The 17,842-nt window shown below is 37.4% G+C and overlaps 1 protein-coding gene across 1 annotated transcript; it reads left to right on the top strand.

The window, feature by feature from the left end:
- Nucleotides 1–460: 460 nt before the first annotated feature.
- si:dkeyp-59c12.1 (Ras-related and estrogen-regulated growth inhibitor-like protein) lies at nucleotides 461–2,282 on the top strand. The gene is made up of 4 exons (XM_054620588.1): nucleotides 461–515; nucleotides 598–651; nucleotides 737–804; nucleotides 1,297–2,282. Exons 1-4 carry the CDS (start codon nucleotides 467–469, stop codon nucleotides 1,720–1,722), a joined length of 597 nt encoding a protein of 198 aa, XP_054476563.1. The 5' UTR covers nucleotides 461–466; the 3' UTR covers nucleotides 1,723–2,282.
- The last annotated feature ends 15,560 nt before the right edge of the window (nucleotides 2,283–17,842 follow it).

Genomic DNA, 17,842 nt, shown 5'->3' with positions numbered 1-17,842 from the left:
CATCACTGATTAGGTTTAAGCAGCAATTAATGTTGTTGTTCATGATTGATTTGCAGCTATTGTATATACTGTTGGGTAATTTAATCTATAGCAATTAGTTATATTCTATACCCTGATCATGCGTGTAAAATCACAATTTGCAGAGTAGTCAGATGAATATAAAAAGTGCAATATTTTCTCCTCTGAAATGTAGTGAAGTAGAAGTACAATGAGTACATGAGTAAAGTAAAAGTAGACAATATGTACTTAAGTATATTCAATCGGTGATTTTCTTAAGATGTCACAACAAAAGGGAAGCATGTACGAAAGTGTGTATCTTTTTTACATTTCCATTCACCTGCAGCAGGTGTGAAATAATGGTTTCTGTAGTTATGGATGATTAGATTTGTTTACTCCGCCCACCTGTGTGTCCTATAAGAACAGCTGACATGGAGCTCACAGGCTCCACTCAGCTGTCCGACTGAACATGGATGCCAATATTGTTGTAATGGGGACAGAAAGCGTGGGGAAATCAGGTAAAAAAAAAAAAGAAAAAGAAATAGTTATATGTATATTTCTTTTTCTGATGCAAATGCGTTAAAGATTGTTGTTTTTCAGCCATTACTGTGCGTCTCTTAACCCGGAGATTCATCGGAGAGTATGGTGATATTGGTGAGTGTCTGTTCTGCCAACATCGATGCAATGTAGCCTTTTAGTTTATCTACCTTTCCATTAACTTCATTTTTTTATCTTGCAGAATCCATCTACAGTCACAGCTTTGGGAGGGAAATCACTCTCAATATTTGGGATTCGCCTTATTCTGAGGTGAGATAGCTGGGATCAATGATTTCTTATTTTATGTTGCTTTATTTTGCTGAAAAGCTTTGCTGTTACTAGATGAATTAGTCCTCAAAACTCAAATTAAGAAAAAGTTGAAGTATTCCAATGTAAAATGCTCCATTTCAAGTAGTTACTTTATTTAAGTATACAAAATTCGCCTTACTAAATAGCCAAAAGTTCCTTTTATACTGTTATATTATAGTTTAACTATGCTTTTGGGTAGTTTTCTCTAAAACAATCTTTCATACTTTAGAAGAAAGTCCTATGTTTTCTGTGTAAAAAAAATAAAAATGTTATATATAAATTAGGTATATTAAAATAATGACAGCTGTAGTGCAGTAAAAAATACAATATTTGTATCTGAAATTTAGTGGCATTGAAGTATTTTAGATTTAAAGTAGCATAAAATCGTAAAAAAATTTTTTAAATGTATTTTGTCTCTTTCCACCTTAACCTTAAATCATCTAATTTTTGCAGGATTTGACTATGGAGACGTCACTCTTTGAGAAGAAGGTCCAGTGGGCAGACGGCTACGTTCTTGTCTACAGCATCTGTGACAGGGCCAGTTTCAACTCCGTCAGCAGGCTCATTCAGGCCATCAAGTCCACTAAAGACTACCTGAGCGCAGATAAAGTGCCCATAGTGCTTGTGGGTAACAAGAGGGACCTGCACCACAGGCGGACAGTGCTGAGCGAGGAGGGCCGGCTGCTGGCTCTCAACACGGATTGCCACTTCTACGAGGTGTCGGCGGCCGAGAACTACCACAGCGTGCTTATGCTGTTTCACGGACTGGTGGACAGGATGAAGGACGCCAAGCTGACCTCAAAGAGGCCTCTGGGGTTCAGGGGCATAGTGAAAACCATGTCTGCAGTGTTTGCCAGGAGACGGACAGACTCCTTTTAATGAGACCATAACAGAAGAGGAAGGAATTTATATAAGTCTGCTTAAGAGAGGTTACACTTTGTGTGTTTTTGACTGGATGGATTACAGTCTATTAGTGAGAAATTACCATGTTTCTGTGCCAAGGGTAACAATGAAGTAGCCTGAGGCAGAGATGGAAGCTGCTTTTCATTCAAAAGTGTGGAAAGACTCCAGGGAAGGAAAGCGCCTCGGAGAGTATGAAGACAAAACAATGTTACAGTCACTTTTTGGGTGACCGGTATTGAGGTTAACTGCACTTCAAGCTACAGGAGACTGATGCAATTACAGACTTATTCATTGTACAGATAGCTGACATGTAATTTTCTATTGTGTGCAATGAGGTATGCAATATGTTTAAGATGTGGCTTCAGATTGGAAGAACCTCTATGCGTGAAATGTGCCTTTTATTCACAAGTGAAACTTTTGTACCACTAGAAAAAGTGACTGAAAGATGTCCCGCTCAATCATGTAATTAATTCTTGAAGTAAAACATTCATATTTGTATTTATTCACATATAAACACTGTAAAGCAAAAGACCAAACTAAGCGTTTTCTATATTATGAGCTCTCCCATTTTGTATTCAATATTTATGAGTCATGAACTGAAATGTATTGTTTGTTTGAAACTGAGGTTTTAAATAAAGCATAAAATTAGATTTTTATTTGTGGCTTCTAAATTTATTTTTTTACAGTTACATGATTACTCATTGATGTCCTTTAGGTAATACTCATACCTTGTAAGGAGTGATGGTAATTGGTCAACTTTGGTCAATGAGACCAGATTTTGTAAAAATTCAGTGGTTTGCTCAAGGGAACTAAAGCAGGATGGATGCTAATTGGCTGGATGAAGGATGGTTTCAGAAATGGTTACATCATCCGTCAATCACTCTACAGCACATCGGCTTCTGCTTCGTCTGCCCTCACTCTAAACATACAGCCATTACACATTACCTAAAGTTCTCTGGCTGCAAATAACTATTAACTGAATGTTTTGTATATTACAGTTTGCAAATGCAGGTTTAAAGACCTGAAAATGCCTTCTGAATACTAGTATACAGTATATGTAACAAGAAAAGGCAAGTCCTGCATGAAATTAAGGTTGGTAGCAACAAATATATTTTACTCCCATTACAAAGTCGTTCATGTGTAGGCTACTTGTACTTTTGGCGTAATATTATTTTAAAGGTAACATTTTTACTTCTTTTACTTAAGTAGGCCAGTTACAGGTAAAAACAAAAAATGCTGAGAATGAAACCGATTAATAACAGCAGCAGAGAAGAAGCTCCCACTATAAACCACCATATCTGTGTTTTACCTTTTAGGTGATGACTAATATTTATCATTCATATCTTTATTTTAATTCCCTTTGTTTTGTCTCTTTTCTGATTAATTCTTGAGGCTACACTGAGGAAGTTGGAGATTTATAATTGCTAATCAGTTGTACACAAAAACTGCAGAGTGCCCATTTGTTGGTGTGGACATGAGGGGTATTGTTGCAACATTACATGCAGCCTATCTTGTGTAAAACTTTCAGAATTGGTAGCTGAACTGCATGAGAAGCTAAAAGCTAAAAGACGTTGCATTGTCTTTTCAAAGACATTGAAAGTGCTGTCTCGTTGAGTAGAACTGGTAATACCACACAGAGAGGTACTACTTGAATACGACCCAGTACTTTACTGAATATATAGACATGTAATTTGTGTAGCTAAAGTTAAAAAAAAAAAACTAAGAAAACATTTGTAATTGTCTCCACTTTTCTGATTCGGCTCAAGACTTCCAGAGGTGAAATATCATGACAGTCAATGGGGCTGTTAAAGGGCTATCTTGGTGCTTCGAAGCAGAGAATTTGAAAACTGTAAGGCCTATTGGTTAAGTAAGCACATCATTTCAAATGAGACAAAAATGTAAATGTTTTAATGTAAGACACGTGTGTCCTGACAGCATTTATGCTATTTAATGGGATTGTCCACACGTATGCTGTAAATCATCCAAAAACGTACTCTCACATCTGCCCCAGATCTCAAGTTAAGACTTCATCCACTTTTTCTATGAAGAATTTATCTCCGAAACTAGGAGACAATTTCCCCAATGAAAAATTCCTCTATCTTGTCTTTCGCCTGCTTCAGTGAACTTGATGTGACCCCCAGCATTAGGCGGCAGACACGTCTATTCTTTTTTTCCTCCCTTCGACCTCTGTCGTTAAGTGTCAGGAAGATGTCCATCGGTATGGCAACAAAGGCAGCAGCATGGGAGGGCAAATGGCAGGTATGCTGGTGCCAACTCCCCCCTCTTTTCTATTCTATCTAATTTTGCGTTAGCATGTTATTTTGCACGGTAATTCAATGCCCTTAAAATAATACAGGCTTCTTTGACAGCATTTGTGCCACAAAATATTATTTTGTTACATTAAGCATAATGCAAGATGCACTTTAAAGACACCTGAAACAGGCTAGATTAAAAAAAGGAAACACACATATATCAGGCATTTTGCCATTTTGTGTTTGTTAAAAGCAGTCAAAGGACATTTATGAAGCTTTTTACACCATTAAATGCATTTTACATACAATATTAAAGCTGGGGTAGGCCGATTTTCAAAAGCCTCGCTGGGCAAAATTTCATTATAACCTTTTGGCATATTATAATTCGAGTGGTTCAACAAGACCTTCTCAAGCAGCTTTCCCCTGTAAGTCCTAAACCCCTCCCACCAGACAAGCACAGGCGAACTAAAGTACTTTATAAAGTAAACTGTACGAGTACACTACAAGTCTGTCAAATGCTATCATACTAAGCATTAGTCCATTCAGGGAATATTGTATACTTGTGAATCTGAATCTGCAAAAACAAATCAAAGTGCAGTTCCTGCTTATTACACACATCCTATTATAACACGGACTGGGGGTGATATGTTAAGTCAGAATTTAAGGACTGTCCAGACCACTGGAGTTCAATACTCAATCCTAAATATCCTATTTAAATTAATGTCAGCAACAATGTTTACAACCTACTCTCAAACAGACCCCCCGGGGCAAGAAATCACTTCCCACATCATTATACTGTTCTCACTGTGTCACTATCCGCTGGTTAATGTTGTTCATACCAGAGTTTGAACCTGCAGGCAGCGCTGGCACAGAAATCTTCAACATGTTGAACCGAATGGGTGGTTTATCACATGAGGAAATGTTTTTTTAACCCTCCATCATCCAGGTTTGGTGATCACTGCAGGAGACTAAGCTACTGTGGAGCACCTGGTTCAAAGTTTTAGGAAGTGTGATTGTTCTTACACTGACTGAGCTGGTGATTGAATAGGGCCGGTCTGCTATTTATTTACAAATGCACCATAAACCACCCACATCGAATTGCATTTCCCACCTACTAGCATCCAGCTGGATGTGTTTGTTTATAAAACCATTGGATTTCAGGAGTGTGTCGGCTCCTGAGATGTTGGTCTCAGTGCATTTGGGACCAGCACAATGACACATTCAAATTGCAACCTTTTACCATTTAGTCAAATAGTAACTAAACTGCTGAACCCTGACTGGATGCTTTAAGCCAAAGTCAGTTAGTGGAAGAATGAGGTGAGTAAACAAGGAGGTACAGTATCCCTGAAACTCCTAAATGATTCCTCAGAAAATACTTAAGGCTAATGTCACCAGCTGTCATCCTGAATAGTTTGGATTTTACATTTCTTATTCCGTTTTAACATAAGACACACTCTGTGTATTTTTTTCCACAATGTCACTAAACTGAGCTTCTAAAATGCCATCATCAATAAGGCAGCTGATCATTTGTTGTGGAGATTTTATGTACCAGCTCTGCCTTCAGGTAATAAGAGTTTCTCTGGCGCTGTGGCTTCAAAGAAACAAAACCAATATGAAAGTATACTATGCAATCAATCTTCATATGTTTACACTGAATATAACCAGCATTCAGAGATTAACTTTAGAGATACCTGACATTTGTTGCTAGGGACAATATACCAAAATTCATTCATTTTTTGGGGAGAAACTAGTTACAGAAATATAAAACACATGCATCTAAATCTTATAGCTTCAGGTCACATTTTAGACCTCAACTGAAAGCTGTTTCCCGGCTGGCGAGCAGCACCTCTTCAAGAGACACAACTGATCAATGCAGTAACACAATGTAATTTTCTTTTCCCTTATTAAATACAGGCAAGCTTTATTGCATTACTGGGTAAGCAACTTAAATCGAATATATGGGCTAGGAGGTCAGCAAGTTCAGAGACCTGCACAAAGAAATAAAGGGTGAGACTTTCAGTATGACAGCACTGCGTTGAACATAAAAAGGAACAAACATGAACAAAAAAATCTCGTAAATGTGATTTTACACAGGTGTAGAATTACAATTCAACTGATTAACTAAGACCATTTAAAGAATGACACTCCAGTCCATACAGGACAAATGAAACATGACATAATGTTACATAACAAACAACATGTAATGTCCACTTTTTCAGCTGAACACCTGGACTCTTACTATACCATTACAGGCTTTGTCAGCCTGACAATGACTTTCAATTTCCTAATACAGCATTTACACGGGGGGTCTGGAATGTGCACACTCTAAAACAAACTAAGGTGCTCAATGAGCCTTTTCGTCAACCAAATTTAATAAGCAATGTGTTAACTGATCAAGAATGCCAACTATCCCCTCGCTTGTGCCCTTTTGCCTTTGTTAAGCTCTCCTGCAAAGACTTAAGGACCCCCTGCAGCGCTGTACAGCTCAACAGTTTTACAAATAAGTTCCTGGTGTGTAGACAAAGTAACCATAATTCAACCCCCAGCATGGAAAGTAGTCGAAGTTCAAAGTTCAGTAGCACATTGTGCCTTTTAATGGCTCATCTTACTGGTGCTTTTCTGTGCTTCAACTAACAGCACTTTGCATACGGAGGTGTTGATCCTTTTGAACACTAATACCTTTTGTAGTCACATTCCAGATCTATATTATTTCCCATTCTTCCATTTTCTATTTTCATTTCAAACGGTCACTACAGGCCGGAGGTTGTTTTTTTTGACAGGTTGTCAGGTTCTCTTTGATCTGTAGGTTTATGTCACCATTTAGAATCAGAGTAACAGGTCCAGCAGCTTTATCTGTCTGCATGTTGACATGTACCAAAGAGCATTTCTGACATTTATCATTAAGACACAATTAAGTCACACTTCTCTTCAGTCTCTTCAGTCTTAAGCCCACCACTCTGGAGCTACAAGGCTTTCAATTTACATGATGATTGAAAAGGATTATAATTTACTTATCTTTAATTAACGATAAATAAATGGTAAAATAAGCAATTTGTATTCCAGCTTTAGCATTTGAATGCATCATAACTAACACGATCCAGCAGATCGAAAGATAATTTTCTTGTTCGAGCCTTTAATAACCAGATACACCACTGAGTGTTGGCTAGTCATGTCTGGAGGGCAGAGCTGATAATACTGTGATGATCTAATATAGAATGGTTGATTGAGTTGGGAAAATGTTTCCTCTCACACGAGGGGTTCATGGGGAGGGAAAGTAGGACACGTGAGCCGCTAAATTAAATCAGGCATGGTGATGAGTGACTCATCACGCTGTAATGGGTGGTGAGAGGTTGACCAGGCTCCCCCTGCAGCAGACACTGCCTGCAGTAATTATTAATCATTAAGAGGCACACTTGAAACTGGGCGTAATGATATTTAACCGATAGGTATTTATTACTTCAGTTATTTTTCCTTTCTTCACAAAAATGCTTGTGGTGGTAATTCAAACACCGATGATTTAAAAAACATTGTGAACAAAGCTGGTGAAAACTTGGTTTCAAGTATTAACATTAATGCTCATGAATAAATAAGCACAAATCAAACACCCTCGTTAATGTTTGTATACTTAATTAACACATTTTCAGCAAAATTTGTTTTATCACAACTGTGTAGTTTATTCCGATCTGATTCACTGTGAAAGAAACCGCCCCTAAACAATCCAAATACAACATGTTAAAACATGTTATCTCAATTTGTAAACTGATGTATGAAGATTATTAAAAATCAATTTCCAATGAATTATCAGTGGAAATTACCATGGTGTAGTTTTTTAATGATACTTTAAATTAATTAGAGATTTGATTAATTCCTGAGAAATGTCAGTGACATGCAGAATGTAAACGTTGTTTCAGTAGTTTACATGCAACATACTTCACACAGCATGTGCATAACGAGTCTTTTCAGTGGGCACATACAGCTCGACAACTTTGGCCGACTGCCAAGCTGAACTTACTGCAGGGGTCCGACGTTGTGTAACAGGCCCTTTGTCTGATATCCATCCCCTGAATCATGCCAAGAAAAGGGGAGTTGTATGGAATGTGTTCTGAATGTGAAGAATGCCATCGCTTGTGTTTCCAAAGAATTTCTCTGAGAGGTACATCCAAGCTAGGGTCACACAGTGCTGGGTCAGATATTATGTAGAACTAGAGACTAACAGGACTAAAAGTAAGGTCCCTATATAGCTGTATTTATTAATATTTAATCCTTAAGGCTTTACGCATAGCAATTTTTCGGTTATTGCAGCAAACCGAAGGAAACACCTTGAACTAATTAGAATGCTATTACTGGCTCCCTGTCACACCTGAGGACAGTTTAGAGACTTCTGTTGATACGGTGCATGTTTTTGGAAAAAAAGAGCAACTGGAGGAAGCACACATAATGGTGGCACATAGAAGAATGCCCTCTCTTTTTATTCAAACCCAGCACCTTTTTGCTGTGTGTCAACAGAGCTAACCACTGACTCTTGGTGACTCATGAGCAAACAGTGATCTTAGGGGAACACCATGCTGATGCTGGGGTTGAACCAAGTACCCCCATTCACGCCCGAAAGACGCAATTTTAATCAAATTCAGTACGTTATCTGCAAGCCAAAACTAATTTTCTTAGCGAATGAGCAGAATGCAATCAACAGTGTCAGAGGTAGAAGAGGTTTATCTGATTTGGGTAAACAGCAGTCACCTCTGTGTCAAGTGAAATGAGGAATTCATCAGTCATCATGAGCAGTGTTGCGATAAAATCTGAAATTTCGATGAAAATGCTTAATAATGTTTATGGAATTGGTTCAGTAAAGCAGCTGTAATGAAACAACTTTGACCACCGGGAGCTCCAAAGTCATGACATTTAAGTTGTTATGTAAAATATACAAATATTAGCTTTATTAAGTTTAACATGGACATCATAATGATGGATTTCAATGTGCTCAAAGTTGGGTGGAGAGAAAAAAAGGAATATGATTTAGGAATATGATAATTCAGATAAATGCTTTGCAAATGGAATGCAAATTAGTTAAAATAATAGTTTGAGTCCTTCACACTTATTTTATACTTGAAATATAGGCTACTTAATAGTCAAGTAGGCCTATGTTCTGGCAACGCATCAAAGAGTTAGCAGGCCTGTATTTAATAGTGGTGCAGCAGTTCAACAAGCCCATGGTTTGGTTTGTACGTCATTGAACGGATTGTTTTTTATGGTTCAGTTTTGCGACCCAGATATGGGACAGATATTGTATTGGTATCGGTCTTTGTAACAAACGCTTACCAAGAAAACAAAAATCCATATTTCCCAAAATATCCAATCATTCCAGTTGAATTAATCTTTTCAGATTATAATGGAATAATGGAATACGTTTTCTAATGTCAATGTTCATATTGACAACATGTTTTTATTACTAAAAATCAAACCTATAAAGTAATACCAACAATAATCCAAAACAATAATCTATTGCACCTACTGTACATCATAGCTACTTCGATCAGAAGTGAAGATGACCGCTGATGACACACAGCAGAGGTGTATGACCACCTCCCTTGATTCACGTTTGGGTGTCGCGAGCAAGCTGATAGCCATCTACTTGTAAGCTTCACTGCACAAAGTGCCCTCCAGAGTCCAAAGTCTTCTGGAGCGAGCAGGGCAGCAGTACAGACTCCTGTTCACCTGCAGACGTCTGATGGTTGATAGGAAAGCACTCAACTGCTGGACAGGAAAATTAGAAGTGGGGAATGTCTGACAATCTACCTCACTTAACCTCATTTGCTGGAACATCTGCTGATGGATAAATAAGACAGGGTGTCACATCAGCAACAGACAATTCAAGGTTATGCAACAGATTAATTTATTATTCAAACAATGAACAAGGATTCGATCTAATGGGGTGGTTTCAAAATAAGTTCAGAGTGCTAAAGCTCTTTGGGTCGTTTCAATAATTAATTAAAAATGGGTCATCATTCTTATATGAGGTACTGTTGATAAGCAGTATGAAAGAAAGAAAGGAAGATGTAAATATCCATCCATCTTCCATAACCGCTTATCCAGTTAAGGGTCGCGGGGGTGCTGGAGCCGATCCCAGCTGTCAATGGGCGAAGGCAGGGTAAATATATGAATTACATTTTTCTAGAACAAAATCATACACAGTATATCATATAATTTGTAGTGTGTGTGTATGTGTGTGTGTGTGTGTGTTTGGGAGAATTTCCAATACCTTAGTGTAGGGAAACCCATATATATATATATATATATATATATATATATATATATATATGACTTTGTGTATGATAATGTTAACAAACTAAGAACAATACAAGAGAGAAAGGAGAGAAAAATACACTGGATGGGTTATGTATTTCTTGAAGTAAGTTTAAAAATTAAATTATAAAATCAATGCTTTATTATATTAATAATGATGGTTATTTAAGTATAAAGCACCTGCCATACAATAAATGCAGCAAATATGCTTTACACTAAAGGGAAATAGAGAAAGAATGAACACATATATACATATACATAATAACATGTTATATTATGAAAGTTCAATATCTGCTCTATTGGTAGCACACAAACTGTATTTCTTAAGATGACCACAGGAAGGCAGTTATGTGTCAGTGAACTGTGTACTGAATGAGTATGCTCCCTCTGTTTGCCTGTCTGTCTTTTTGTTTGTCTGTCTGTCCGTCAGTGTCTCTCTGAAAATGATAATAATCTCCTTTGTTTTGATTTGATTGCATTGTGTTCAGTGGCATGGTCAGTGTGGAAAACGGTTAATTTTTAGCAGCTGAGGTTTTGGGCTCATTTTGAGGCACAAACAATTAATCTGTTTTGTGGATCATTTCACTTCATTCGTGAAATTAATTTTGTGTGCATGTCGGTCCAGAGCCAAGGTGCCACACATGGTGAAGAACACTGGTGTGCTGATTACTGCTCACATGATTGGGAGACTGAGAGTAATACAGAGGTGAGGATGGACTGTGATTGCAGAGGAAGAGCCGCTTTACTGCATACTACATGCCAATTCTGTGTTCAAAGTTTATGTTCAATTGCAAATTTAGTTTTTTTTATTCCTGTTAAGCTAATGAAGTTCCCCTCAACCTCAACTTTATTTATGTGTATTCACGACTATATTCTCAAAAGGATTGCACTTATTTTGTGGCTGCTAAACCTGCACAAATAAGACAAAAAGAAACAGTGTAATTCTCAAAGCCCCCGAAAAAGGGTTAAATGCACCCACAAAGCAAAGCAAAAAGAAAAAGATATTTAAATGGCCTCTTTCTATGCAAATGAGCCTAATTTCAAAAACTCTTGAATTCACAAAGATCAGCGCTAGTAGTCAAATGCAGTTAAAGTGAAATTATTAGCATCTTCATAGAGTTGGTGGTAACTGAAGCGCATTTATATTGACATCGGATTATTTATACTGGAATATTAAACCCCAAATACAGTTTATCTCAGTCACATTTAAATTCCTTGCCTGAAGTTTTAAAGGAAATGCCTCTGCACTTTGTGGGTCAGGGTCTGAAGCTCACAGTCTGAAAACGTAATTTTTCGTTTTCTCTCTGCCGTTGTTCTGCCTACTTTGTTCCTGGTTTAAAGGGAACATTCATACTTTGACACATGGATAATTGCAGCTACAAAAAGGGCTAATTGTTAGCTCTAATGGCCGAACAAACATGGGTGAAAAACAAACAACTGGGGACATAATTTGCTACTGAAAAGCATTACAGTCTTGCTAACATAACAATTTAAAGACCAATAGCCATTTGAAGAGCTGCAGTTTTTTGCACATTAGCATTAATTTCAACTTTATTTCACAGCACTGGATGTTGATGCTTGGCTTTACTTTAATTTTTTATAATTTTCCTTCTTAGCCATCTCCGAATACGGAGCCCTTTTATATTTGCTGGGTAGAGTTTCCATAGTTACTCCAGTGGTTCCAACATCCATAATTTTCACTACCTGGTGATGCTACTGAAAGCCACCAGCAAGGGAAACAAAAGTGCTTTCCTCTTCCTGCTTCCTGCATTGTGATACTACACACATACTACAACACAAAGGAATTGTGTTGTAAATCCAGCCTTCATTTCCCTGGATGATCAGGGCCCTCTGGCACACATATTTGCAAAGGGAAAGGGAGGCTTATAGGGAACCGATCTAAAAGCTTATGGTGTCATTATTCTGAAGCCAACATTGTGAAATCATCATTACTTTATAATGATAAGCCAAAAACCTTCTATTTCCACTTTAAGGGTCGCATTTCCTAAAACAACAACTAGATTGACAGGAAACACACAGGCAATATTATTTGTCATTCAGTTCAATATGCTTAATTGGCATGAATATATAAATATTGCCACCAAAGCGTCATGTAATAATGAGATTATAAAGTAAAAGAACAAGGCATAAAATCAAGAAAAGTAATAATAAATTCATGTTTTCATAATCAATCTTTTTGTCAGACCAATACCAAAGAGTCTGGCTATTTTGAAGCTTAAGAGAAAACTATAAGTTCTGTGTAAGTTTAATATTGAAAATGCTTTTTTCTTTCTGACACATTTTAATTGTAAGAAAAGAACAGTACTATGAAGCCTACTTATGAGCTATAAACTAATTTCTGCTCTTTGATGTTCCACAGGCATAGACATGTTTCCTTATAGCCGCAAGATATTACAGGGTATAGCCGAAAGTGTTATTCATTTGCATTTAACAAAATTGCATGTACCTTTACATAACGCTGGAGGCTGAATTGTGAAAGCCTATGGAAGCGGATTGCGTATTTGCATGATTATTATTAGATGTGAAGACAGGTGCAGCTAGGTGATGAGTCTCAGACATGTGTAGGTGAGTCCAGCTCAAAAGAAAATCCTTGATATTGGTCTCTCCTTTCTCCCATGTTTACTTTGCTGACCAACAAATGAAGAGGTGATGAATCTCCCTTCAGTTCTAATCCAATAATAAAACTACTTCTTACTAACAACAAACCCCCAAACACACATATGTTTATTTTTCTCTCACAGACACCTAGTGCACTCAAAGAATGTATAATTTTTTTGTACATCCCTGGAGTGTATATACATGATTATGGGATGTATGTTATTGCTGATGTTCTGTGACACGGTGTACATACTGCCTCTGTAATAAGCACTCGCACCATTATCAGTAACATTTTATTACATTTCTCACCCCTACGATTGGTGACGGACAGGAAACAACATTTCCAAATTTCTCACAGAGAGATTTCCATCTGATCTGACCACATAAGTCTCTTTACAGGGAATGTGTAAACATGTTTTTTTTTCAGCTTGAATACACTCTTTGACACTAATGGATGCGAATGCAACACATCAGTTATACTTTCAAAATGACTATATCATTATGAAAAGGGGATAAAATATTATTGACAATTGTGTCATCTCAATAATGGTTCAGTGATGTCTTTCAGACAGCAATTATAAGTCTGAATTTCGAACCCAATTGTGGAAAATAAAGACAAAACTGGCAGAGGCTCCATCAGACGTATTGTCTTGGCTTTGTGTTCTTTGATAAGTATTGCTTCTGTCTGTTTGCACTTCTTTGTAAAAGAGAATACGAAAGAGAGAATCTAAAAGCTGTTTTCTTTAATACATAATTTCTCCTCCCCGAATCAGCTCTTAAAAAGATCAATGCTTTAATAAATTACAAAACACTTCAAAAAACTGGAAGAAAGAGTAAGAATTGTCTCAGACTTGCAGACAAATTTCACTACAGTGTAAGATGTATTTCATTGAATTACGTGGCAAATTATATAATATCCTGCAGCAAGACATTAATTCATTCAAGAAACAGGGCCTCAGACAGACGGTTAATTTATTAGTCACATTTTTCCTTTTTTCTTTTTTCTTACAATAGTGTCCTTAAGTTTGTGAAAGGTACTTTCAAATTACCCAAAAAATAACAGGAGCTAAACTATGCAGCAGCTAATATAAGCTTGCTGGCTTAATTCAGGCAACACTGTTACCATACTCTAAGTAGCTTGTTGACATGTACAAGTAACGTTAGTTCTCCAGCACGATTCAGCTATCACAGATATGTAAGGTTTGCTTAGCTACATTATTTAATAAACTAGCTGTTCTCAAATCTAGGGGCAGTACAGTTGATAGTGGCACATGGGCTCGACAGCCGAGCAGAGGCAGCATCGCATGCTGTTCAGTCCGCTCTGACTGAGCTTGTATAAAACATAGGATGTTACCCAGCCACGCACACCGCCTCAGTCTCTCTCTACATACACACACATACACACATGTAGCATCAAGGATTTCCAGACCTGACGGTTCTGTAGAGAAAAACTGTCATGTTTTCAGAATTTCGGCATCCAGTTGGTACCAAATTATCGGTTACCATGACATCCCTAACTGCAGTAAATTTTTTGCTCAATGAGCGATGAGCAGTTTTGGACAATGATGCAAGCAGCACTTACGGGGCCCAACCTATTGGCCCCTTGGGAACGGGCACACATTTCAAATGGCCACATGCTTAGAAAGGGCACTGGGCTTGTAGTAAAAAATAAATGAAAAGGAAATAAATATGTGGTGGTCAATTTTTACATTGTCTTGGATCACCACAAATAAATGATTGTATTGAAAATAAATTATGCCAAACATGGACATTCTGCATCGGTACAGAAAAACAACAACTGCAATGTCACAGATGTACTGCCACCAAAAATACCCCAACATGTAATAATCTCCTCTGTGACTCAAATACAGCTTTAAAAACAGGGAGCTATGAGTCACGGGTCTGGGTTTGCATGTTCAGGATTTATTCAAGCTGTTTCTGACATTACATACGGACATGTTTATATTTTTCGTAAGCCAAATGTTGCTTTCAACCTACCATCTGTCAAACAATGCGAGGAATCCATAGTGTAGGAAGGCATTTTATGTAAATCATCTGGTTTGATGATTATTCTACCTGGTTGTGTAACACCCAATGAATACATTATATAGGAGCTGTTGCACCCCTCTGTGCAAACTGCCCTTGGGCATCATGAGGATGACCCCATATTCCAGGACAGCATTGACGGCATAATGATAAACAAATGTATAAGAGGTGGTTCGGTGTCTCACTTCAAAGTCAATTACTTGTATGACAGTGTTTAAAAAGTATTTGATGCTGTTCTGAATGCCATGTGTGATACTACCTATTAGTAGATCCTTGGCACAAGGAGGGCAGAAGGTGGATGGGTCAAACAAAAAACACGATTTATTTGACACGTAACTTTCGTACTTAAGTGACACCACATACGTAGGTATTTTAACCCAAACCACGATCTTTTCCTAAACCTAACTAAGCAGTTTTATTACCTTAACCTGACCAATTATTTCACAATCTTTTCCTAAACCTGTGTTTACTGTGAAAAATAAAATTTATTTTTTAATAGCGTTTGATTGTAACGAGCAGAAATTGTATTGCTGGACTTTCATAAGAAAATGTACATAAAATGAGAAGTAACTTTTTTGTAAGATATCTTGTACCCTTGTATGAGGAAACATTACATTAATACACTTGGTGTTTCCATATTTTGTTCATCGCCTTTGGACAATGGGAGGACAGAGGAGCACAGGTGATGCAATGTAAAGACAGGAAACCTGATAATGTCACGTCAAAGACTGCAGCTGAGAATCAAACTCTTACTGGAAAATAGTTTAGTTCAAGGTGATCATGATAACCACTAAGAGATAAGATAAGATAAGATAATCCTTTATTAGTCCCGCAGTGGGGAAATTTACAGGATTACAGCAGCATAGAGTATAGTTTAAAACAAGAGACATAGTAAAAGAAAAACAAGATAAAATAAAATGAAATAAAAACAAGTATTATAAATAAGCAATAAAAAACAGTAAAAAAATCCACAATAACTGAAATATTATATGTACAGACAGAAAAACTATTATAGCTATAAATATAAATTGCACAGTGTATTTTATTGTGCATGTGTCATGTGGTCTGCTGGGAGCAGAGTTGGTTGTGCAACCTGACAGCAGCAGGAAGGAAGGACCTGCGATAAACTGAGCTAAGCTGACACTGATAAAGTGGAATAATGCTTTCATCTAAACTCTCTACAGTCTTAATAATGCTGCAAACACAATAACATAAGCTGAAGTATAACTTCAGTTTCATGATAATAGCTGGTTTTATACAGTTTAGACCCCCAGAGGAGGGGAGCTGGAGTGTTGTGTGTAATCACATTCAACAAAGAAAAACTACCTCCATCCTCAGCTCTAAGCAAACTCTCAAGCACCACGGATGCCACAGGAGGGTTTGCATTGAAATCATTTGAAATCCCGGTACAGCATACAGCTTCTATAGGGGGGCCTCTGTGCTTTGGATTCCGATGAGATTTATTGACCAAACATCTGTATTTGATGAGATGGGAGTGACAGCGGATTGGCTAGGTCTATACAGGTGCTGTAGGCGGCCTGAGCAACATAGATAGATGCCCTGAAGCAAATTGCCATCAGTGTGTTTACCTGCAACACTACGTGCAGTGAAATAGAGCTTGTTATGTACACTATAGCCTTATAGGTATAAAAAGTGGCTCATTGAGAGTGAAAAATGTAAAATGCATGAAATTATGGATAATTTCTCTTCCTCTAGTCTCACCAGCCCATCTCTCTGTCCCTCTGTGTGTGAATGCAAGAGGCTGACCAAGATTAATTTATTGCTTTAAGAGAGAGGTCCATTCACCAACAAAACTAATCCAGGGAGACAAATGACAGAAACCAATTAATAATAATAATAATAATAATAATAATAATAATAATCAATCCTTTATTAGTCCCACAATGGGGAAATTATTTCTCTGCATTTAACCCATCCCGGAGGAGCAGTGGGCTGCAATGAAGCGCCCGGGGAATAAGCCACTTTTATATGATTAAACTGGTAACCTGCATCAATTATTGCACAACAGTGGCAAATTTGCTGATTGTTTTCCCACAAAATAATATTCCTGTAGAATACGGTCATAGAGGACGGCTTGACATCCCTCTGCTATTGCAGCGGTGGACTGCTGGTCCAAGGCTGACTACTCCATCTTATAACCTTGATACAGAAAAGATTAGATAAAAGGATTTCAGAAAAAATGCACCACTTTTTGTATTCAATTATTGGAGTGTTTTTTTTATAGCAATGTATCAGCTTTGAAATAAACGCTGTAAAATAAATCTTGTTTGCTCAAAATGTTATTCTACATTTTAATTGTTATGAGGGTGTTTGCAGAGTACTGTTTACACCATATGACACTCATTGACACTATGGATCTAGAAGCTGTGGTGGCTCTTGATTCATGGCCTACTTACTGAATGCGTCAAAGGATGAGCAGACTGGGACCTTTCTTCTTTTCATTCATCAACTTTCAAAATAATCGTATTGATACGATGAGCTTTCACCATTATCATTATTCATGTTAGGTCATCCAAATAATTGATGTTGATCAAATCAAAAACAAAATGGAAGTCTTTATTTAACACAAGAGTTTGTTCTCATGTAAACAAAGGGCCCAATTGACCCTCTATTTGTGGTAATTTGGTTAAACCTGCAATAACAGATTTTTTGAACACTTGAGGGAGCAGAAACAAACTGTACATCAACATTATCATCTTTTAAGATTGGCAAACAGTTCCTTATTTACACATCCAGCAGATGCAGACTTTTGTTTGTTTGTTACCTGTGTGCTATTACCTGCATGCCTCTTAGACTCTCAGTTTGCAAGCCTTTTGTTTGATAATTAATTTAACTGCACCTGTAAGCCTGCGTCTGTA

The sequence above is a fragment of the Anoplopoma fimbria genome, chromosome 19 (assembly GCF_027596085.1).
Source record: "Anoplopoma fimbria isolate UVic2021 breed Golden Eagle Sablefish chromosome 19, Afim_UVic_2022, whole genome shotgun sequence".
Taxonomy (NCBI): domain Eukaryota; kingdom Metazoa; phylum Chordata; class Actinopteri; order Perciformes; family Anoplopomatidae; genus Anoplopoma; species Anoplopoma fimbria.
Note: the sequence above shows the minus strand (reverse complement) of the source record. Positions and strands in the feature narration are given on the sequence as shown.